This window comes from Pelodiscus sinensis, chromosome 3, assembly GCF_049634645.1.
Source record: "Pelodiscus sinensis isolate JC-2024 chromosome 3, ASM4963464v1, whole genome shotgun sequence".
In the NCBI taxonomy this organism is placed as follows: domain Eukaryota; kingdom Metazoa; phylum Chordata; order Testudines; family Trionychidae; genus Pelodiscus; species Pelodiscus sinensis.
Window position 1 is genome coordinate 193,596,332 of NC_134713.1, and position 23,847 is coordinate 193,620,178.

The window sequence follows — 23,847 nt, forward strand, 5'->3', positions numbered from 1 at the left end:
GATTTATCGCGTCTAAGCAGATATAATCAATCGACGGCTGGTGGATTGATCGCTGCGGTATCGATCCCCCATGTAGTGTCGACAAGTCCCACGTTCCACAATTATATTGTGAAAGGACAGAGCATTTCCGTGCTAACACAGCCCTCGCCAGCATGGCCGATCTGAATTATTCAGCTCCAACAAAAACTTAACATTTGATTCTGATTTTTGTTTTGAGTGCTGTGGCTGCTGGATAACACTATTGTTCAGCATTTGATCAGCTAAGAGAGAGGAGTAAGACACCCTAGAATTTTTCCAGATCAACACACACACACACACACACACACACACACACACACACACACACACACACACACACAGAGAGAGAGAGAGAGCAGGAAAGCCACGCCAGAAGACAGCACAAGTGTTCTTTTGTTATTTCAATACACCATTGTCATAGAATCATAGAACACTAGAACAGGAAGGGACCTCGAGAGGTCATCGAGTCCAGTCCCCTGCCCTCATGGCAGGACCAAGCACCATCTATATCATCCCTGATAGATGCCTGTCCAACCTGCTCTTAAATATCTCCAGGGATGGAGATTCCACAACCTCCCTGGGAAATTTATTCCAGTGTTTAACCACCCTGGCAGTTAGGAAGTTTTTCCTAATGTCCAACCTAAACCTCCCTTTCTGCAAAAGCCCTTTGCTTCTTGTCCTATCCTCAGAGGCCAAGGAGAACAAATGTTTCTCTCTCTTCCTTGGAACACCCTTTTAGATACTTGAAAACTGCTCATGTTCCCTCTCAGTCTTCTCTTTTGTAAACTAAACAAGCCCACTGCTTTCAGCCTTGCCTCACAACTCATGTTTCGTAGATCATTTTTGTTGCTCTTCTCTGGACCGTCTCCAATTTCTCCACATCTTTCTTGCAAAGTGGTGCTCAGAACCGGACACAACACTCCAACTGAGGCCTAACATTGTGCTCCATTAATTCACACAGGTGACAGTCAGATGAATGACCTCATCTAGGATGGGATAAGAGAGTCTTTGCATGGTGAGCAGCTAATGAAGGACAACCAAAGAGGAGAATTGTCGCTCATGTGATTTCTGGAGTTCCCCACACTTAAGCCAGCTCCAGATCACGTTTTAGCCTGCAGACGGGGTGTAAAGGGTCACTCAACGGCTGTCAGCATGAATTGGGGCAGGAGGAGTTGGTGTTTAGTCCCAGTGAGGGTAGCGTGACATCAGAGGGACACTTCCCCCTTCCCCCCAGCACATGACAATGAAGACACTCACTGAAATTCTCATGTGCACCTTTTGCCAAAAAAGAGATTAAGATGGACACAGACGTGTTCCATTCCCCCCAACCCCCCCCCCCCCACCCTTTTCCCCTTCTGGCCAATAACCTGCCTTGCTATTACATAGTGCAACTTTTAGAGCCTAGGAGAGGTGACCGGATTGGACAGGTTCTGGTCCCCATCAACTGCACAGCCTCGGAAAATATCTGCATCAAAAGCCACCGCTAGAATTTTCGATCACGGCTGATTGCGGAGGGAGGCTTCCATGCAACTCAGCTTAACCAAATGACTTCAACTCACTTGGATTTAAAAAGCAGCCTCCCTCCAGGGAAAAAGGCCAAGGGTGCACTCAGTAGTTTTACACTGATCATTCACAAAGCGGCCTTGGATCCACGGAAGAATTTCCCCACAACATCGATGGGAATTTTGCAGACGGCCTTTTTCTGGCTCCCCAGAGCTCCGTTACACAGACTTCCACGGTGAACGTGTTTTTGTTCGGCTTGTACAGCACCGAGCACAATGGGATCCCACTCCCTTTCCCTTGGCACTACCACAGTGCAGCTCAGAAACGTGCCTCGCACAGGAGCAGCATCCACCCCAGCCACGTGCCTCGCACAGAAGCAGCATCCACCCCAGCCACGTACCTCACACAGAACCAGCATCCAAACCAGCCACGTGCCTCGCACAGAACCAGAATCCACACCAGCCACGTGCCTCGCACAGAACCAGCATCCACCCCAGCCACGTGCCTCGCACAGAACCAGCATCCACCCCAGCCACGTGCCTCGCACAGAACCAGCATCCACCCCAGCCACGTGCCTCGCACAGAAGCAGCATCCACCCCAGCCACATGCCTCACACAGAAGCAGCGTCCACCCCAGCCACGTGCCTCGCACAGAAGCAGCGTCCACCCCAGCCACGTGCCTCGCACAGAAGCAGCATCCACCCCAGCCACGTGCCTCGCACAGAAGCAGCATCCACCCCAGCCACGTGCCTCGCACAGAAGCAGCATCCACCCCAGCCACGTGCCTCGCACAGAAGCAGCATCCACCCCAGCCACATGCCTCACACAGAAGCAGCGTCCACCCCAGCCACGTGCCTCGCACAGAAGCAGCGTCCACACCAGCCACGTGCCTCGCACAGAAGCAGCGTCCACACCAGCCACGTGCCTCGCACAGAAGCAGCGTCCACACCAGCCACGTGCCTCGCACAGAAGCAGCGTCCACACCAGCCACGTGCCTCGCACAGAAGCAGCGTCCACCCCAGCCACGTGCCTCGCACAGAAGCAGCGTCCACACCAGCCATGTGCCTCGCACAGAAGCAGCATCCACACCAGCCACGTGCCTCGCACAGAACCAGCATCCACCCCAGCCACGTGCCTCGCACAGAAGCAGCGTCCACCCCAGCCACGTGCCTCGCACAGAAGCAGCGTCCACACCAGCCACGTGCCTCGCACAGAAGCAGCGTCCACACCAGCCATGTGCCTCGCACAGAAGCAGCGTCCACCCCAGCCACGTGCCTCGCACAGAAGCAGCGTCCACCCCAGCCACGTGCCTCGCACAGAAGCAGCATCCACCCCAGCCACGTGCCTCGCACAGAAGCAGCATCCACCCCAGCCACGTGCCTCGCACAGAAGCAGCATCCACCCCAGCCACGTGCCTCGCACAGAAGCAGCATCCACCCCAGCCACATGCCTCACACAGAAGCAGCGTCCACCCCAGCCACGTGCCTCGCACAGAAGCAGCGTCCACACCAGCCACGTGCCTCGCACAGAAGCAGCGTCCACACCAGCCACGTGCCTCGCACAGAAGCAGCGTCCACACCAGCCACGTGCCTCGCACAGAAGCAGCGTCCACACCAGCCACGTGCCTCGCACAGAAGCAGCGTCCACCCCAGCCACGTGCCTCGCACAGAAGCAGCGTCCACCCCAGCCACGTGCCTCGCACAGAAGCAGCGTCCACACCAGCCATGTGCCTCGCACAGAAGCAGCATCCACCCCAGCCACGTGCCTCGCACAGAACCAGCTTCCACCCCAGCCACGTGCCTCGCACAGAAGCAGCGTCCACCCCAGCCACGTGCCTCGCACAGAAGCAGCGTCCACACCAGCCACGTGCCTCGCACAGAAGCAGCGTCCACACCAGCCACGTGCCTCGCACAGAAGCAGCATCCACCCCAGCCACGTGCCTCGCACAGAAGCAGCGTCCACACCAGCCATGTGCCTCGCACAGAAGCAGCATCCACACCAGCCACGTGCCTCGCACAGAACCAGCATCCACCCCAGCCACGTGCCTCGCACAGAAGCAGCGTCCACCCCAGCCACGTGCCTCGCACAGAAGCAGCGTCCACACCAGCCATGTGCCTCGCACAGAAGCAGCGTCCACACCAGCCATGTGCCTCGCACAGAAGCAGCGTCCACACCAGCCATGTGCCTCGCACAGAAGCAGCGTCCACACCAGCCACGTGCCTCGCACAGAAGCAGCATCCACCCCAGCCACGTGCCTCGCACAGAAGCCGCGTCGACACCAGAAACAAGCTCTGAAGAATCTGCGATCCTGCCGTGGAACTCAGGCAGCAGGGGAGCCCTACAGAGGAAGCTGGAGAAAGCCAGCAGTCCAGGCCCAGGGAGGGTAGGAGACTGACCTGTCCTCACCTTACTTAGCTCCCTCAGTTTGTTTTTGGCAGCAGATGCATCCTCTTGTTCCGCAGCAAGTTGCTTCTCTCTCTCTTCCAACTGACGCTTCAAAGCAGTAACTGGGTCCCCTTTCTGAGTGGCCTGTGAAGAAGAGACCACGTGTCAGCGATACGAGCCACCTCGTAAGCCTATCTCATGTCAAATCATGTCAAACCAATCTGATCGCTTTCTTTGATAGGATAATGAGTCTTGTGGATAAGGGAGAAGCGGTAAGTGGTGGATGTGGTATACCTAGACTTTAGTAAGGCGTTTGATACGGTCTCGCATGATATTCTTATCAATAAACTAGGCAAATACAACTTAGCTGGGGCTACTATAAGGTGAGTGCATAACTGTCTGGAAAACCATACTCAGAGAGTAATTATTAATGGTTCACAATCCTGCTGGAAAGGTATAACAAGTGGGGTTCCACAGGGGTCTGTATTGGGACCGGCTCTGTTCAATATCTTCATCAATGATTTAGATATTGGTATAAAAAGTACACTTATTAAGTTTGAGGATGATATTAAGCTGGGCGGGGTTGGAGGATAGGGTCATAATTCAAAATGATCTGGACAAATTGGAGAAATGGTTTGAGGTAAACAGGATGAAGTTTAATAAGGACAAATGCAAAGGACTCCACTTAGGAAGGAACAATCAGTTTCACACATACAGAATGGGAAGCGACGGTCTAGGAAGGAGTACTGCAGAAAGGGACCTAGGGGTTATAGTGGACCACAAGCTGAATATGAGTCAGCAGTGTGATGCTGTTGCAAAAAAAGCAAACATGATTCTGGGAGGCATTAACAGGAGTGTCGTGAGCAAGACACGAGAAGTCATTATTCCGCTCTACTCTGCGCTGGTTAGGCCTCAGTTGGAGGATTGTGTCCAGTTCTGGATGCCGCATTTCAAGAAGGATGTGGAGAAATTGGAGAGGGTCCAGAGAAGAGCAACGAGAATGATGAAAGGTCTAGAGAACATGACCTATGAGGAAGGCTGAAAGAATTGGGTTTGTTTAGTTTGGAAAAGAGAAGATTGAGGGGGGACATGATGGCAGTTTTCAGGTATCGAAAAGGGTGTCATAAGGAGGAGGGAGAAAACTTGTTCATCTTGGCCTCTGAGGATAGAACAAGAAGCAATGGGCTTAAACTGCAGCAAGGGAGGTTTAGGTTGGACGATAGGAAAAAGTTCCTGTCAGGGTGGTCAAACACTGGAATGAATTGCCCAGGGAGGTTGTGGAATCCCCATCTGTGGAGATATTTAAGAGTAGGTTAGATAAATGTCTATCAGGGATGGTCTAGACAGTATTTAGTCCTGCCATGAGGGCAGGGGACTGGACTCAATGACCTCTCGAGGTCCCTTCCAGTCCTAGTACTCTATGATTCTATGATCTTCCCTCAGCACAGGAAAGATTAGCAGGAATTTGGGCCCAAACTGCCAAGTGCAACCGTGGAGAAGCAGACGCAGTAAGAACGCACAGCGGCAGTCAAAAAAGCAAACAGTGTTAGGAATCATTAAAAAAGGGATAGAGAATGAGACAGAGACTATCTTAGGGTACGTCTACACTAGCTCGTTAGTTTGAGCTAGGTAGGGTAATTAGGGCAAGCGGAGTTGCAAATGAAACCCGGGATTTAAATATCCCGGGCTTCATTTGCATGTTCCCGGGTGCCGTCATTTTAAAATCCCCCTTAGTCCAAACTCTGTGCCCGCGGCTACACGTGGCACAAAGTAGGTAGTTCAAATTAAAGATCCTAATTCGAACTACTGTTACTCCTCATTCCACAAGGTGTAACAGTTAACTCGAACTAAGGACTTAGTTTGAGTTAACGTTTGATTGCCGCGTGTAGCCACGGGCAGTTAGTCTGGACTAGTGGCATTTAAAAATGGCGACCAGACGGGAACATGCAAATAAATCCCAGGATATTTAAATCCCGGGCTTCATTTGCAACTTCAAATGCCAACATTAGCCTCCCTAGTTCAACCTAGGGGGCTAGTGTAGACATACCCTAAGTTATTTACTTGTTCCCATAAGAACTAGGGGTCACCAAATGAAATTAACAGGTAACACAAACAAAAGGAAGTTTTTCTTCATGCAGCACATTAGTCAACCTGTGGAACTCCTTGCCAGAGGATGTTGCAAAGACCAGGACTTGGACAGGGTTTAAAACAGAGCTAGATAAATGCATGGAGGTTAAGTCCCTCAATGGCTATTAGCCAGGATGGGTAGGAATGGTCCCTAGCCTCTGTCAGAGGATGGGCATGGGTGACAGGGGAGGGATCACTTGATTCTCTGTTCTGTTCACTCCTTCTGAGGCACCTGGTGCTGGCCACTGTCGGCAGACAGGATACTGGGCTGGATGGACCTTTAGTCTGACCCAGTCTGGCCGTTCTTATGTTCTTAATGCAAACACTTGGGTGGGCAGAGCATGCAGAAAGTGGTTTATAGAGGACCCTCGCTTCATCTTCTCACCCTTCCAGAAGGCTGGTCATTTGGACAGCCACACCGCACAGCCGAAAACCAAGAGCCAGGTCCTCGGCTGGCGAGACTCCGCTGAAGTCACCCGCAGGGTGCTAAAGAGCCCGCCCTACACGCTGGATTTTCCGGCAGGACTTTAGAACTGCAGGCACCAAGGCAAGCGGGAATCAAACCCGGCGCTGCCGGCGCACTTTTCGCCAGAAGATCTCCAGGCACGTGGGCAGGGCTGAGGGACATGAGTTCTTCCAGTGCGGTTCCTCTGGAACCCAGGAGCCTGTTGCCTCGGCCCAGGGAGGGGTCTGTGCTAATGCAGGAGTCTTCACGAGACCGAGGCTTTAACGCTACGTCACCCTGGAGATCAGGGACCCCCCCCCCAGCCAGTGTCTGGAACAGATGGGTGCTCCGAGCAGCCAGCGCCAGCCAATGCTGAGAAACGCGCTCTGCTCTGCCTGCGAGTGGCACCCGACTGATTCACAGCCGGAGGCCCGCTCCTCTGCCAGCGTCAGCCACCGCAGCTCCGTTCCTCGCGCCCGCTGTGAGCCGCCGGCCACCCCCACGAGAGTGTAACGCGTCCGGGGAACGGAGGTCGAGACGCGCAGAGCCAGGCTGCGCCCGCTGGGTCTCCCTTCACGCGCCAGCAGCCCGCCTTAGCGGTACGGTACCGTGTGCCAGGTGTCCTGAGTGCCTGATTTGTCCGTCAGGATCTCGAGGAGCTGCTGCGCCTCCCCCTCGCTGAAAACCATGCTGCTGATGGTGGATACCAGGCTCTTGTAGGGCAAGTACAGGGGGCCATCGGCATCTGTAGGAACTAGAGAGGGAGAAGGGCGTCATTATCCATGGCTGGGCACTAGGGGGATCTCACATGCAAACTTGCACTGATTTAGCTAAACGAGTGTGAGTCCCTGAGCCGACTAGGGATGTGACTGGTTAACCGGTTATGCTTACCGATTATAGTTAATCCATGGGGGTTGGAGCAGACGCGCCTGCTCTGTTTAATCGGTTAACTAGTTAAACACGTGTAACCGGTTAACCAATTAAACCAGATCTTACATCACGTATTTTGATTCAAGAGTCTCCTATTTCACTAGCTGAAACCTCTTCTTCAGCTCCACCAAAGTAAGTCTGTCTTCATCTCCATGCACCAGCTTTTTGCATGGGTTTAACTACGTTTTTTCTAATTAAAAACAAAATCGCTTCACGTTACAGTGAAAATTAGCAACCAAGAAGACCGACGGCACATGCATTTCTCAACATACTGTTAAACTGGTTCATCAGAGTGCCCATGCACCATATAGAATATTACCTGATAGCACAAAGCGTAACAGTCGTCTTTGGTGCATGGTCTTCTTTCTTGAGGACACATTTTTCTAGTCCAAACCTCACCGACCACAATTTTATAAAGGGAAGGTTCATCGATTAGAATTGAATGCATTTTGGACACACCCAATCTAAGTTAGTTTTACTGCAGGTCTGGGATTCGAGTGCGACTTAATCATTTAGAAACCATCTGGAAATCAGCACTTTCAACTCGTCTGCACATAACGCATGGCAAAGTCACCAAGAGTGGGCTATTTCCAGGGACAGTCTTGTGTGCCAGAGCGCTGGAATTTCAGACACACGGTTTTCTCCAGGAATGATGCTGGCGCACGATTTTTCAGACATAGCAGAGATGGAAAAACTACATTGTGAAAAAAAAAACCCCCACCAGTTCTCAAGCTCCATCTGGAGCAGCCTCACTTCCGGAGTCAGCTGTTTCAGCATCATTCCAGTGGTGTAGCAACCAGTTGTATAACCCTGTTGTGACAGAGGTCTGCAGGGCGTGGAGGAAATCACGGTTTACAAGTCTGTTAGGGGGTTGGATTCTAGTTTAGACAGATTAAGATCACCAGCTATTGCCGCCCTGTCTTGTATCCTGCAGAAACCTCGCTCTGAAGAGCCGGGGCAGTCTTATGTAAGTTTCAAGAACAAAGGTTTTCAGAGGATTAACTAGTGTAAGGAATAATAGACAGAGCAGGACCTATACGGTTAGAGAGCATATTTTAATGTTGCCTCCATGGTTTCAATGGGCACCTCACGGATTTGTCTACACGTGGGAAGTTACTCCAGAATAAGGCAGGGTGCAAATGTAAAGCACAACAGCTTGTCCGGAATAACTCCCCGGCTAGACGTTCTGGAATAGCTGCTCCATTCAATTCTCCAGTGTGAACGAACCTCTGCCCATCCACTTTATGTTTCAGAACCGTGAAGAGCTGGGGCAGTTCATCTCTTGCATCGCTGCATGGGTTTACACACCAGTCCCGTTTTCCAAGTTCAGTGCTGCCACAAGGACTAGATTCTGGGGTGTATGTAAGTGCCGCCAAGAGAAATACGGCTCTGTTCATCCCCACAGCGGCTGATTCCCGCTGCAAGGGGTGAGGGTCTCAGACTGCTTCCATTGGCCTTCAGTTTTAGGTCCTGGGGGGCTCAGGACTCCAGCAGGGTTAGCACCCTAGCAAGCACCAGGGACTGTATGAGGCCATGTTTATTGCTTGAACTGGCTGGCATTGCACCCCCACCACACCCCCAGCTAAAGTGCCGACTTGTTGTACTTTGCCTGCATTCACTTGTTCTGAAAACGTACGTGTAACCCACACACCTTCCGGTGTGGTTCTGTCCCATGCAGTGGCACGGAGACCCCTCACAGAGAGAGAGGAGGAGTTTGCGCTACAACTTCTGCGGGCAGCTTGCTGGCTTTTAGCTCAAGCTGTAACGGCTCCTGCATGAAGATCCTGAGATCCCCGGTTCGGTTCCGCCTCTTGGCATCACACAAGCATCTAACCAATGGGGCAAGCGAAACTGATTCTGGCCTGACGGGTTAGCAGACAAACAAAGGGGTTTTTTGGCTTGATATTTTGTTGATGCAGTTGGATCAAAGGAAGGGCCTTCACCAAGCGTTGGAGCCACAAAGGAAGGGCCTTCACCAAGCGTTGGAGCCACACCACTAGTTCTGCTGGGAAAGCACTGGAGACTTTTTTTAGACAGGAGTGTGGCAGCAAACAGCTTGGGATCCAAGTGTTTAATTGCAGCAGAATGACCACAGCCCCGAAGCCTTTCATAAGGAGAGGGATCGCAGAGCTAGTCACTCCCTGCCAGTTCCTTAGGGGTTTCAAAAAGCAATTTGGGGGAGCCCAAAGGGGGAGTCCTGTGTCAGGCACAATCCCCACTCGAGCCTACAGTGGAGGTGAACGGTGGCTCCGATGTCTTGTCGAGATGGTGCCTGGTCATCTCAAGCAACCGGGCACCGGAAACGGAACACGAATGTTAGCGTCAGCAACTTGCTTCCGGGGCCAGGCGAGAGTACAGAAAGTTACAATGCTGCTTCCGTGAGCAGTTAGGAAGGTGACAGAATTGCCTTGCCACGCCAGCAGGAACGCTAGTTGGTACGATGGGACAGGATTTGCCACAAACCTGGTTCTCAGATACAGAAGAAGTGATTTTTCCCCTCCCCGTAGTTTCGCAGCCGTCTTACACGTCAGACTAGCAGATGCACCCAAATATAGCATCAATCTTCGGTTTCAGAGGAAGTCGGGAAGCATCAACGTTAAGATTCCAACAGCCAAACTGTTACGCTGGGCGTGTGCACGAGCCTTTAGTCTGTTTTGGGTGCAATTTCTTACTGGCTAAACCAGAAAAAGGGAAACAAAACTATCTGTGTGCATGCAACACGAGCGCACTTTGCTCCTAGTCTCTGGTGTATTTCTTCTTCGGTCCTTCCTCAAGACAAGCATTCCTGAACGCTTACTGCAGTCACCATCCTCGGGAGACAGAATTCTCCAAGCTATCCTTCCCGGAGCAGGCTCAGGAGACGCCAAAATAATCTGAAGGCAAAGCAGTAATCCAATAAGGATTTCTAGAAGTTCTAACGTCCTGCCTCTCCAAAGCACCCGCACGTTTTCTTCCCTCTCATTACAGCTTATTTAGAGGAGATCTGCAGAGCACCGGACCAGCGGAATGGTAACCAAATGCAAGGCACTGGTCCTCTATGACAACTAGCTTGCTTTCGGGAGGCAGAAGGATACGGTGCTCCTCCTTTAGCTACATCTAGCAGGCTGCGAGCGGCACTCCGCTGTCATGGCGGCAGGTCCACTTTAGTAGGGTCGCTTTCATTGAAGAGGCTGACAACCAACTACTCCTGGTCACTTTCAGGCTAAAAAATTCCACTGCCATCTTTCCCCGACGAGGACCAGTCAGAAGCAATCCATGCGCGTGCTCTACCTTTATGCGTGATTCCGCCAAGATGGCTCAGTGTTTAGACAGCGGTCTCCCCCTTTCCTGGGATAGGCAGAAGAGAAACTACAAGTCTACCCTTCAAGCACTGCCTTAACCACTGCTCAGAGACCTGTGATAAGCAGGTTACAAATAACGAGGTGACTTAAGCCAGTGGTGGGCAACCTGCGGTCCATCAGGGCTCTATGTGCGGGCCCGCAAGACGTTTCGTTGCCTGCTGCCCACATGCAGGGTGGCCAGATTCTGCTGGTTTTTACCCATGTCGGTTTTTTTCTTACCGGTATCACTAAGGGACACGCACATCCAGCGAGGGCACGGACAGGAGATGCACGTTGATAGGGCACAACATTGGATGCAGAGGGAACGTATGGCTCGCACAATCACAGCGCTGCTACAGTTTAGTCGGCACAGTCTGCACATTCTAGGTGCGCAAGCATAGTGAGCAAAACTACCCTGTCCCAGAAGACTGTGTCGGTTGCAGTCCATGGAGATGAAGGACGCCCACTCATGCAGCCCACTCACTAGCCTGGGTTGCCCATCGCTGTCTTAAGGTGAAAGATTCAGATATTCAGAACCAAGGAAATCTACCTAGATATTAGAGAGTTTGTGCATCTGAGTCCATTTGCCCAAGAACTCCTCCTACCAGTAAGAGTTAGGTCGCCCAAATTTAACGTAAAGCACAACCAAACCCTGGACAATAGCACATCCCATTGTCCAGGGTTTGGTTGTGCCAGGACAATGGGACGTGCCTAGAATGTAATTGGTTTCCATAACATGGACAGGGAGGGGGCTGATAGGAGGGACAGTTATGTTCTGCAATGACCACAGGGGGCAGCGTGCTGTCACACCCCAATGGCCCCTCCCTGAAGGTGTCCCCCTGGGGAGGCAGGTCAGCATTGTATATTGCTAACGCTGTTGCATGCATCGCAGGGCATTTTGGGAAGGGTCAAAGGTGTGAGTGTGGAACGAATGAAGGATTCCCTTACAGGTCGTGAGAGGCCAAAAGCGGGGAGGAGGGATGAAGAGAGCAGAGAACGGGTTAACTCCACACTTCTGCTAGACCCAAAGATAAGACGTTGGCTCCCGCCAGCTCAAGGCCACAGCACACATCTGACTCTCGGCTGCCGGCCAAGAAAGAGGGGGGCCCGGAATCCACCAACCAGCCATCAGAGAGACATTCAGCTGAACCGATCTGCACAGCCAGCCCATAACAAGCAAGACAAGCAAACCAGCACGGAGGAAAGCAAAGAGAATAACAGAGTCTCGCCGGTGTGTTTTGGGAAAAATCAAGGAGACCACAGAAAGCCGGTTTGGACTGGCACAAAGAGCGCCAGGAACAGAGGTCGCAGATGGGACACCCCCAAAGGAGCCCAGGACGTAAAACCCTCCTGAGAGCTGGAGCAATTGAGAGATCACAGCGGACCCTGGATGACCTGTGCGCATAGGACCGAACTCCCTTCCCCCTCTTCTTACGTTACACCCAGGCCTGGCCAGCCTCGGGCAGTGAGCGTGTGAGTATGAAAGCGGGTTAGGGCTCGGGGCACGAACGCTTTCTTCCTTCCTCTGAGTGACGTGGGAAGCACCCATCACTCTCCGCTGTTGTTTTATTATTTTATCAATAAAGCGTTAAAACTTAGACACTTGGTGTGTTCCGTCATCTCCTCCCTTAATGGTCCTGTGGAAGAGAGTGGCCCAGGAAGAGAGTGGCCAGCTGGGGTTGGAGCTCTCCATATTGCTGGACACCGGCCCAGGTTCATTGGCCTCCATACCTCCAAGCCCCACCCCCGACCCGCCAGACAGCAGCTCCTGCCCCCCCTGCAAGGAGCTAGGCAGCCCCCCTTGTGAGGAGCTGCTGGGACAGCATAGCCACAGTCCCCCCCTTCAGGAGAAGCCACCATTGCAGCAACACCACATTTGCCACCATGCGTGGCCCCAGTAAGTCCCTGCCTAACCCCCCAGCCTCCTTCCCTGAACCTCCTGGCCTGAGCACCCGCCCAAACAAACAGGAAAAACCCAATCCGGGTGAGAAGCCAGCACTAGGCTCCCAGACGCACCCGGCACACGAGGCAACATATCAAAGAGGGGGCTGAATCCAAGAGGGGGGCTGCGGTCGAGTCTCACAGAAAGGACCCCACGCCTCTGAAGCTCTCCCAGTCCAACAAGAGCCACACCCATGTAATCAGCCCTTGAAAAGACCCCCTCCTGGGGCATTTCTAGGCAAGTCCACAGCACAGAAGGGGGGTTCCCCCCTCTGCTCCTCATGCCACACACCAATGCTCAAACATAACCCAGTTGGTGGCCCCGGGGACGTGCCACAAGGACACACGCCGGAGAGAAAGACTTACTTAGCTCACTCTTCTTCTTGGACACGGCCTTCTTCTTGGCAGCCCCGTCGTGCTTGGGCTCCTCTAGGCCAACCGGCGCCTCTGCTTTTTTGACAGCAGCGGCATTAACGACTGGGGCGCTCTGTAGCGTGCCGACCGGCGGGACGGCCACAACAGGCACTTCCTTGGCAGCGACCTCCAAGACGGGAGAAGATTTCGACACCACGACCGACGGGGCAGCCGCAAGCGGGGGAGCTGGCTCCACCTTGGCCACTTTCTTTTCCTTCTTCTTCTTGTCTTTAGGGGAGGGGGCAGGTTTCTCCTTCTCCTGAGGGAGAGCGGAAACCGCCGGAATGGAAGACTCGATAATCACTGGCTCAGACAATGCAACAGGTTCAAGGTCGACGTCCTCTAGAACCAGCTCCTGCTCTGGAATTTTCCCATTCGGCTTCTCCTCCTTTTTCTTGGCCTTTCCTTTCTTCTCAACGGGTTTCTCTTTCTTCTTCTTCTCCGCTTTGTGCTGCTGGGTTCTCTCGAGCTCCTTGCGTTGCTTCGCCAGGGCTTCCTCGTAAGAGGTCTCCTTCATGGAGAAGGTAGACACCAGGAAGATCCCAATTGCTGAAATCACCATGAAGCCTCCAAAGACCATAACCCCCAGCGTCTGCGGGTCGTACAAATCCATGCTGGCTCACTTTTCGCTACCTGCAAGACACCGGAACAAGAGTTAGTGCCAAGATACAGTCTTGCAGCACCGCATCTCTTGCAGTGGGAGGGCTAGATGCGCACAATTAACACTTGCTTTTATTGCAGAAGGGCTCCATTATTCGGGTACGTCTAGACTACATGCCTCTGTCGATGGAGGCATGTAGATTAGCCAGATCGGCAGAGGGAAATGAAGCCGCGATTAAAATAATCGCGGCTTCGTTTAAATTTAAATGGCTGCCCCGCTCTGCCGATCAGCTGTTTGTCGGCAGATCGGGGCAGTCTGGACGCGCCGCGCCGACAAAGAAGCCTTTCTTGATCGGCACAGGTAAACCTGGTTTCACGAGGCATACCTGTGCCGATCAAAAAAGGCTTCTTTGTCGGCGCGGCGCGTCCAGACTGCCCCGATCTGCCGACAAACAGCTGATCGGCAGAGCGGGGCAGCCATTTAAATTTAAATGAAGTCGCGATTATTTTAATCGCGGCTTCATTTCCCTCTGCCGATCTGGCTAATCTACATGCCTCCGTCGACGGAGGCATGTAGTCTAGACACATCCTTCTAGGCACGGTACAAAAGAAAACCCATATCCAAGCAAGCCACAAACTAGCCACCACAAGGTGCGTACCGGACTGGAAAGGATGTGGTGAGGAACAGCAGAAAGGAGTTGATTTCTTAGGCTAAAGCCAGTCACTGGAGCTAGAAGTTTTAGAGAAGCTCATTCATTCTCCAGAATCCCAGAGGGTGTATAACAAGATAAAACCAGGACATGAGTCACCTTGAGTCTTGGATTCTTTCCCTTCCAGCTCTGGCGAGCCCAGAAACATGTTCATCATTTCAGATGCTCAAGGGAAATACCCATTTGCAACCAGGTAATTTTTTTTTTCACGTCATACTTTAGCAATGGAATGGGACCGTATGAACATACGTACTCATAGACACGTGGGGTGGGACGAGACCTCTGGATGTCATTTCTAGTCCATTCCACCACCACCCCTTCCTTCCCTCCCTTCACACAGACACATCTCTCTTCTGAGGCAGTGCTAAGTTGATTAGGTCATTCCCGAGAACCGTTTGTCCAGCCTAAAGATGTAAGCGACCAGTCAACTATCTGATAAGCAAAAGCAAAAGCTTTTACATCTATCAGAGGCAATGGGTGGGTGAGGGGGGGAACAGAAGCTGGTGCTGCGGGGGGGGGGGGGGAGCTGGCTTAAAAGCTGGTTCCCCCCAGCCCCGTCTCTGCAGGGTACAGGGATGGCGGGGGTAGAAAGACCGAGCGCGAGCTAGGAATCAGCTGATTCCCAGCTCAGACCCAGTCTCAGACATGGCACCTCTGCTTTTTAAAAGGCTGGTGCACAGCAGGAGGGGACCTTGTGCAAGCCAGGAGTCAGCTGTCTCTGCTCTCGTTGGATCCCTCCTGTTGCAATTCAGTCTTTTAAGTGTATTAAAAGCGGACAGGGCCAGGAGCTAACCCCGCTGCGGCTTCCCCGCTTATCGACTAGTCGATGGAAAATCCATCGACTAGTCGATTAGTTGATTAAACTAAATTTAACATCCCTAGTCCAGCCTGTTCTTAAACGCCTCCAATGATAAAAAGCAATGAGTAGTCCAGTGACACCTTAAAAGACTAAGAAAAAATATACAGAATCAAGCTTTTGTGGGCAAAACCGACTCATCAGATGAATTGGAGTGGGTTTCACAACCCCGCTTTGGAACCTGTTCCAGGGCTTAACTAGCCTTATAGTGAGGGAAGCTTTCTATTATCTAACATAAACCTCCCTCGCTTCAGATTAAGCCATTTTCTTCCTGTCCTACCTCCTGTAGACGTGGAGAACAATTGATCGCTGTCCCCCTTCTTACAGCCCTTAACGCATGTGAAGACACTGACATTACTTGATAACACACCAATATGAAGACTTCTTCATGCTCCCTGTTACAGCCAAGTGGGTAGTCACAGCATACAGCAAAAATTATTCCTTGCACACTATGCACATCAGAGCTTGTCCTTTCATGACAATCTGATGCTTGACACTTGTATTAGACAAAAAAAAAATACAGTGCAAGTCCGAGTTATTCGAGACCATGTTTTCTCTGTGGATAGAGCCAGTCTACAGGCATGAAACCGCACGCGTATAAAATAGACATCTGACTCCAAACTTACCAAGTCTATCAGTGCAAAGCGGAGACACCAGCCCATATTCTTGCTTATTACTCTACCTCTCTCCAACCCAATCTTTTTTTTAAAATAAGGGACATATCAACACCCCTCTGCCATAATATGTTAGTTTATTCAATTTCTCGAGCACCACTGTGGACAATAACCACCCATGAGCTGAACACAGTTCACTAGGATTAGCCTTTTCTTCATGCAGTACACTGTCAACCTGTGGAACTCCTTGCCAAAGGATGTTATGAAGACCAGGATTTTAACAGGGTTCAAAAAACAACTAGATAAATTCATGGAGGTTAGGTCCATCGATGGCTACTAGCCAGGCTGGGTAGCAATGGTGTCCCTGGCCTCTGTTTGTCTGGAAATGGGTGACAGGAGAGGGATCATATGAGGATTACTTGTTGTGTTCCCTCCCTCTGAGGCATCTGGCATTGGGCTCTGTCAGCAGACAGGATACTGGGCTAGATGGACTTTTGCTTTGACTCAGTATGGTCGTTCTTATGTTCTCAGTACCCTTTCTAAAGCACCGACCCCAGCATTCCAGTCACTGAATCATTCTCCATTTGAGTCACTACAGAGCATTACGAAGGAGCACAGAGACCACCCTGATTAGAATGGCCACGCCCGCACCCCCAGAATAACGGACATTGCAGAACTCCTGGGCCCTGCATAGAGGCGGCCATTTTTCAGAGCCCGCAGCTCCACCTCCGCCAGCATGACCGTGTTCACATGGTGCATGCAAAGTCATACCGGTGGGGACTAAACCACACCCCCTAAAAAGGGTGTCCCCAATGCCCCACAGGGCAGTGATACCGACATGACAGTGACACTGGACATCCTGTACCCATCTGTCCAGTTTAAAGTCCCGGTTTGGGATAGGCTTAAAAAAAAAAACATTTTAAATCATTTTGCTACATTTTTTTTAAATGAATTCCAACTTCCATTCCAGTGCAGCCTGACCCAAACCAAGCAATCTAGTCAAACAAGTGTGCCATTCACCAGTCTTTAACCAAAGAAACCAGAAGTGGGCGTGACACTATTTCCACACACATTTAAGCAGTTGTACAGTGTAACCACACTGCTAGCAAGCAGAAGTAACACACTTTGTATAAAGGATATATCCGGTTGTGATTAGACCAAATTATATTTGTCAAACCAATGAGAATGGGACTCCTTTTAGGAAAATAACTAGAACATACAAGCGCAGTATCTCAGTCAAGGTTTCTTCCTTGATGGTTTAAAAAAAAATATCAGTCCACTGTATTGTTTAGTACCGTGTTGCATAGATACCCTGGTTACTAGATATTCATGTTATGATTTTTAAAATACTTACTTTTTATTTATTTAAATAAAACCTGGCAGTCTTTCCCTATCCAGCAGGTTGGTTAGGTGGGTAACTCAGAGTTCATCAAATGCATTTTCCTAGAATCCTAGGGCTGGTCAAGACCTCAGAGGTCACGGAGTCCAGCCCGCTGCCCAAGGCAGGACCAATCCCAACTCAATCATCCCAGCCAGGACTTTGTCCAGCCGAGACTTCAAAACCTCTAGGGATGGAGACTCCACCACCTCCCTAGGGAACCCATCCCAGTGCTTCCCCATCCTCCTAGGGAAATAGTTTGTCCTAATATCCAATCGAGACCCTTGAAACCTTCTGTGCCTTCAAGATATAACACGCCAGATTTGGTTCCGGACAGAACAAGCTAGGATACCCATGAGGGACAGATGTGTATAAACACCGCACAGCCATTGTGCTTTACATCTTTGGGAGCGGGGGGGAGTTATTTTCCATCCTGCTTGGACTGGGTCAAAGTTCATGACAGTTCTCGTGGGGAAGCGGATGGGCAACTGTTTGGTTAGAATCTCTTCATTTCACAGCTTCTGCTAGCAACCGGCTAGTTAGGGTTGCCAGGCGTCTGGTATTAACCCAGACAGTCCGGTATTTTCACCTCCTGTCTGGTAAAAAAAAAAATTCAGAAAATACCAGACACCTAAGATGTCCAGTATTTTCTGATTTTTTTCCCCGGCCAGGAGGTGAAAATGCCAGGCACCTGGCAACCCTACAAACACTCAGTGCCCAGCCTCCCTCGAGTCCCCCTCTGGCCCCCAACACACCCAGCCCCCCGACCCCATGCTTACCTGGTTCCACAAGGCTGTCAGCAAAACCAAATGGCTGCTGGCTAAAAGATCAAGGGGAAGCAATGACTCCCCTGGGTCTTAGTGCTCAACCGCTCCCCTGTTCCTATCCCTGCACTCACTCTTAAAGGGGACATGCTGTTTTAATGCTGTTTTATTTTAATTTTTTGTTGTTTTTTTGTTTGCTTAATAAGTCTTTTGGGGTTTTTTGCGCAACAACTTTGGTCTCCCCCCCCCTTTTTTTTCCTTCAACAGAATTTTTTCCCGTTTTTTTTTTTTTTTTTTTGAGGGGGCGGGGTGTTCGGTATTTTTGTTTCAACCATCTGGCAACCCTACGGCTAGGTGACCCAGCACGAATCACTTCCCACCTCCCCGGGCCTCAGTTTCCCTCACAGCCCTGTGCCTTGTCTATTTAGGTCATAAACTCTCGAGGGCAAGAACCTCTTGCTACACAGCAAAGTCTTCATTACCAAAACGGGTTTGCAGGGCTTGTAGGAGAAGCCAAGCCCTCCCTGGGTTGCAGGCGTGTTGCTGCCTTCCCAGGACCACGGTCTTCCTTATCCTTTCTTGGGCCTTTGCTCCAGCTTCTTCCGGGACTTCCAGCAAATCAGCCCCACTGGCAGCCTCTTCCCCAGGCTTCCTACGGTGCCATCTGCCACCCAGCTGGCTCTGTGGCGGTAGCATTTCTTCCCTTTCCCCTCAGAGCAGTCCCTGACTCAGCAGGAGTCTCCCTGCAGGCCCCGTCCAGCAGGGGGCAGGCTCACTTCCTGCCACTTTGCTTCCCGACTGTCAGGATACGTTTCTCCACCCCGGCTCTCGCCCACTTCAGCTCCCTGACCCAAGCCACGCTTCTCCCTCACCCCCCAACAGAACGAGACCGGGCTGGTCGGGGCCTCACAGAGCCAAGTTCTGCTCTTTGAACTCCTACCCAGCCTGACACCTACAAGGACATGGCTGACTGCCCCCATGGGCTGTCGTTACCCCCCCAGGCCTAGTGTGGGGTGGGCAGACCTGACTCTAAATAGGCACTAGTTATCTTGCTATTTAAAAACCACATCTGCTAACCACCCATAAGAACATAGCCCACGCGTACAGTGCCTAGCACAACAGAGCGCTGTCCTGATGTCACTGCAATATAATAGTCCCACTCTGTCTCCCGTGAGATCAAACGGTTAAAAAAGCCCAGAAGAGTCATCTCCTCTAATTCTACAAACAGTTTAACTGGGATTTTGCAGTGACTTTGACGCACAGACATTTGCAAGATAAGTTTGGGAGGAGGGAACCTTTTCATTGGAAAGACAGGCCCAAGGGGGTAGAAAGGAAAACTTTTGTCACAAGCGTTACCAAGATAAACCAGCCCGTAGAGTTGAACACACACATTTTACTCCTGCTTTAAGCTAGTCAGAGGCAACCTTAATTAGGAAGCTGCTGCTGCCTTGCTGCAGAACATGTAAGATACTTACACACAGCCAGCTGAGTTACACGGATACCCCCACGGAGGCCAGACCGGCTCCTTGAGAAGACAGATATATGGCTGTTGACTAGGGAGTATTACAAATGCCAGCCTTACGGTTTGTTCTCTCCAGCACACAAAGGCAATGGACCAAGTCCAGCAGAGACTTCGAAGGACTTTTTCAAAGTAGCAGTACTTTTACTCAAGTAACTTTTTGGGGTCCTTTTTCCACCACTGCCCAGGGAGCCCGGGCTCCGACTCTTGTGGCCACAGGAGTTTTATTGCAGGGTGTAGACATAATCTCACGAGTAACTTTGGAGAAGGCTTTGCAAAACCTGGCCCTGAGCCAGTACAGATGTGCTGTGCTATTATGACTGTTAAAATCGATGCTACGGATTCATCTGAGCAAAACTGCACGGTACCCTAGCGTGAGCAGGTAGGCTGAAACGGCATAATTAAGATTATTGCAAGGGGGCTGGGATAAAACCGTGGATACTCTGAAGGTTGCATGACTAAGAACAAGTCAAGCAATAACAAAGGTTCTCTCAACAGTATAAACTTCAAGCTTTTATTTCACATGGCAATTTGAGCCATAAAAGTGACTTCCATGCTCCTCAAGAGCCATGTTTATTTTAATATTAAACAACATAACGTGTGTTCTTGTGGAAGAGAGAGAACACATGGGCATCAAGATGGATAGGACTGATACTAGATTTGTGAGAGACTAGTTTCACATCTACCACACCAGAGTAGGGATATTAGTGTGTAGTCAATTACACGATTAACCAATAAGCCTGGGCTTATTGGTTAATCCTAATGACTACATGTACCGCCCCCACCCTTGCTGCCTCTGTATCAGAGGTAGCAAGAAAGGGGGGGGGGAAGGTGAGAACCGATATGCACAGGAGATGCCTGTCTCCCCCGCCCCTGCGAAGAAGTGGGGGGGCAGAAGGGAGTGGTGCTAGGGAAGAACCATCTTAAAAGCCAACTCCACCCCCCCCCCCCCCATGTGAACGTGTAACCACAAATATTTCTAGCGGTTACACATTTACACAAATTCACAACCGTCCATATCCCTACACACGAGCACAGCTACATCACTTTTCTCCCCAAAACGCGTACAACTCCGGCCCAAGATCACAGCCACACATCGAGTGCTAGAATTTCACCTATCTATTTTCTTCTTGGGAAGGATTTTTTTGGTACGTATTGTTGAGTGTACCTACAAAAATTATTTTAGTGCACAGAGAAGATTTGCCTGAGTAAGAACTAGCCTAGCAGGTATGATTTCTAGTTACAAAAAAGGAGATGGTTTTAATATTAAGACGTTAGCATACAACATGTGCATTAAACCCTTAATAAACATTTCCGAGGACTTCATGTAATTCAGTGCAGGAAATCTACCATCCCCACTGAACCATCAAGTCTCTAGGACCTATGGTTTTAGGAAAGGCACCAGGATTCTACCTACCTGATGACGGTGACCTCAGGACCACTGGGCTTATCCCAATACCAGCTCTTTCAAAGACCGGTGTGAATTTAGAAGCATTGTCTTTGCCTTTCTGAAGATCCCTCGGTCACGGTGAAAAGCTCCATGGCTTTTTAATACAGAACAAGGTAAGTTTCCAGGAGTAACCGACTTTCATAACTATCACACAAATACACAAATTCTGGGTGACGTGATTCATGGCTCCCCGAGAGCCGTAGTTGTGAGACGGCCGCTATTCCCTGGAGTGGGAGTGGGAGCCGATACAGTCTCCAGTATCGCAGCATGGGAGGCGGGGGCTGATGCACGAACACCCATGATGAAGGAGCTGCTTTGTAATAGCACAGATGGAGCCAGAATTCACAGAGTTCTAGTGACACCAGAAAGTAAGACACAAAAATTCCAGATGGAGCCTTCCGAGCGACAGGTCGGACCTCCCTGGTCCGGCACCCTCAGGGCCTGACTGGTCCCAGATGTGGGGTTTTGCCAAACCAGGGGAGGTAGTTTCTAGCCCCACGGCTGCCAGCCCCACCCCTTGCTCGGTCACCCCACTTCCAAGCTTCCTAGTTCCTGCCCCTTCTCCCCCATCCCGCAGCCCAGCTGGGCCATGTGCCGGGCTCCTGCCATCCCACCCCGCATCACGCCAGGCTCTGCGCCCCTACGCCAGCAATGCACCAGGACTCTCTGATCTCGGAACATCCATAATCCTGCTGGACCACGGATATTGCCAGACCAAAGAGTCCCGATTTATGGAAGTGCAGATCTGTGCTCCCAGCGCTGCGGCCTGGGTCACCTGGTGCTTTCACAACGCTGTAACTTGCTGTGCTCAGGGGGAGGTATTTGCTTACCCCCGCACCAGAAAGTTACAGCGCTGTCAAGTGCCAGTGTTGACTTAGCCTAGGACCTGGCCCTGCAGAACTGTGCTCACACTGGTAGCCGGGGCTGACGAGAGTCGGTCCATTAAAGCCTGCGGAGAATGCACACAAGAGGTAAACCCCTTTGTGCGAGTGAGTTTGCAGTAGCAGGACAACAGCGATTCGTGAAAAAACCGACAACTCCAGAACAAGAATCAAACAGCTACACCAACTTCCACAACAAGAAGCGCGACTGAACACCAACGAGGGATGCGGAGAACTAGTCGACTATCCAATAAGCGAATGCTTATTGGATAGTCAACAGGCTAGTCGACTGTCAGAAAGAGGCAGCAAGGGGTGGGTGGAAAGTAGGGGGTACTTCAAAGGGGCAGTGCTTCTTGGAGCCCTGGGCTGCTTGGAGCCAGACCCCAGGCTCCACACAACACTGCTGCTCTGAAACACCACGTGCAGCCCAGGGCCAGCTGGGGTGTCCCCAGGCTACATGTGGCATTTCAAAGTGGCAGCGCCACATGGAGTCCGGATCAGCTGGGGAGTCCCAGTGTCAGGCTCCTCATGGCATTTCAAAGCAGTAGCAACACATGGAGCCCAGGGTCAGCAGGGGAGTCCACAGGTGACCCTGGGCTCCACACCGTGCTTTCACCTTTGAAGTGTAGCAACAGCCCTAGGGCTGCCTACACTTCAAAGGCGGAGGCACCCATCCACTAATCAAATAGTCAATATTTACCATCCTTAACTCCAACCCTGTTCTATTAGTTTTTGAAATAGAAGCTGCCTAGCCTGGTCAATTTAAAACAACCCACATTTTGAAAAAACAATGAGGAGTCCTGCAGTCCTTTAGAGACTAACAGATGAATTAGGGCAAATGCTTTCGTGAGCAAAATCCACTTAATCAGCACAAGGGGTGAGGAGGGATCTTCACTGCAGAGAAAGTCACATCTCCTAGAGCACACCCTCCATGCTTCGCTTTATTCCCCCCCCTCCGTTGGGCGAGGATGCAGCCTCCTCCCGCAAAAGCTTTTGAAGTTAAAGTACGCAAGGGAAAAAAAAAGAGAAGTTACACTTGAGCTACCAGAGTAACTCTGTCCCGCTCCACAGCCACGCATGACTGCAGGCAACAGAGGCTCCTGTAAGTTGGCTCCGTCAGCCACACGGCTTAGAAAACGCATTTCACGCAGATCCCTGGAAGCGGATGCCGAGCGAACACCCAAGTCCACACAGCAATTTCTACCCCATTGCGGACTCCCACAGGACACCAAACAAAGGAGGCAGGGATATGGTTCAAAAAGCCCAAGCCTCCAGCATTCAAAAGGGCCGTCGCTCTAGCCCTCGTCTTTTACCATTGTCCCATTAACATCACGGAGCCTCTGCAAAGAAGAGAAGTGGGCGCGACGGAATTACGACGTTAGGGGCTGATCCTGCAGGCAGGTACTTCCGGGGGATTCTGACTGCACCATACGCCAGAAAACGAGGCCGCAGTGATTTTGTAAGGCCCAGATGTTGCCTCTGACAGCGCCTTACCCCGCTGCACAGCCTTCCGGAAGGGAGTCGTGCCAGGGTTTGAGAAGAGCGGGCACTTCTCTCCCGTCTCCTCCATTGTTCAGCGCTAACATTCCACAGAGGTACTTAATATTGTTCAGTATTGACAATGAGACAATTGTCTTTGAGGCAAGACACCCCACCCCCGTACCATGGTTATAAGTTATTTAAGCTTGCGTAGGCACTTGTAATGAGCCATCACAAGGCTGGGCAGCTGTACAGTAGGATCTTTACACTGTATTTTCCCTGGATAGATTTTTGGAACTTTTACTAAAAGGAGTTTAAGAGGCCACTGTTAGGGGCTTAAAATGTTGCCTATTTTTGTCACGTTTACAGAGTCCTTGATATCCGCCCCCCCCCCCCCCAAAAAAGATAGTGTTTCAATGGTGGCTCCCACAGGCAGCCCCTCCACTGTCTTAAGCAAATGATTTTTGGCAAGAAAACAGTCTGCAATCCAGTTGCAAAAATATCCCTTTGCTG

At 51.1% G+C, this 23,847-nt stretch overlaps 1 protein-coding gene across 6 annotated transcripts in view; it reads right to left on the reverse strand.

Annotated features, from left to right (window-relative positions):
- RRBP1 (ribosome binding protein 1) overlaps nt 1-23,847 on the reverse strand; it is a 62,538-nt gene that overhangs the window by 34,764 nt on the left and 3,927 nt on the right. For all 6 annotated transcript variants that reach the window (XM_075925749.1, XM_075925745.1, XM_075925744.1 and 3 more), the window contains 3 exons: nt 13,036-13,716; nt 7,087-7,232; nt 3,928-4,050 (listed from right to left, as the gene is read on the reverse strand). In XM_075925749.1, the coding sequence (XP_075781864.1) occupies nt 3,928-4,050; nt 7,087-7,232; nt 13,036-13,696 (930 nt within the window). In that variant the 5' untranslated portion in view covers nt 13,697-13,716. The remainder of the gene's footprint in view (nt 1-3,927; nt 4,051-7,086; nt 7,233-13,035; nt 13,717-23,847) is intronic.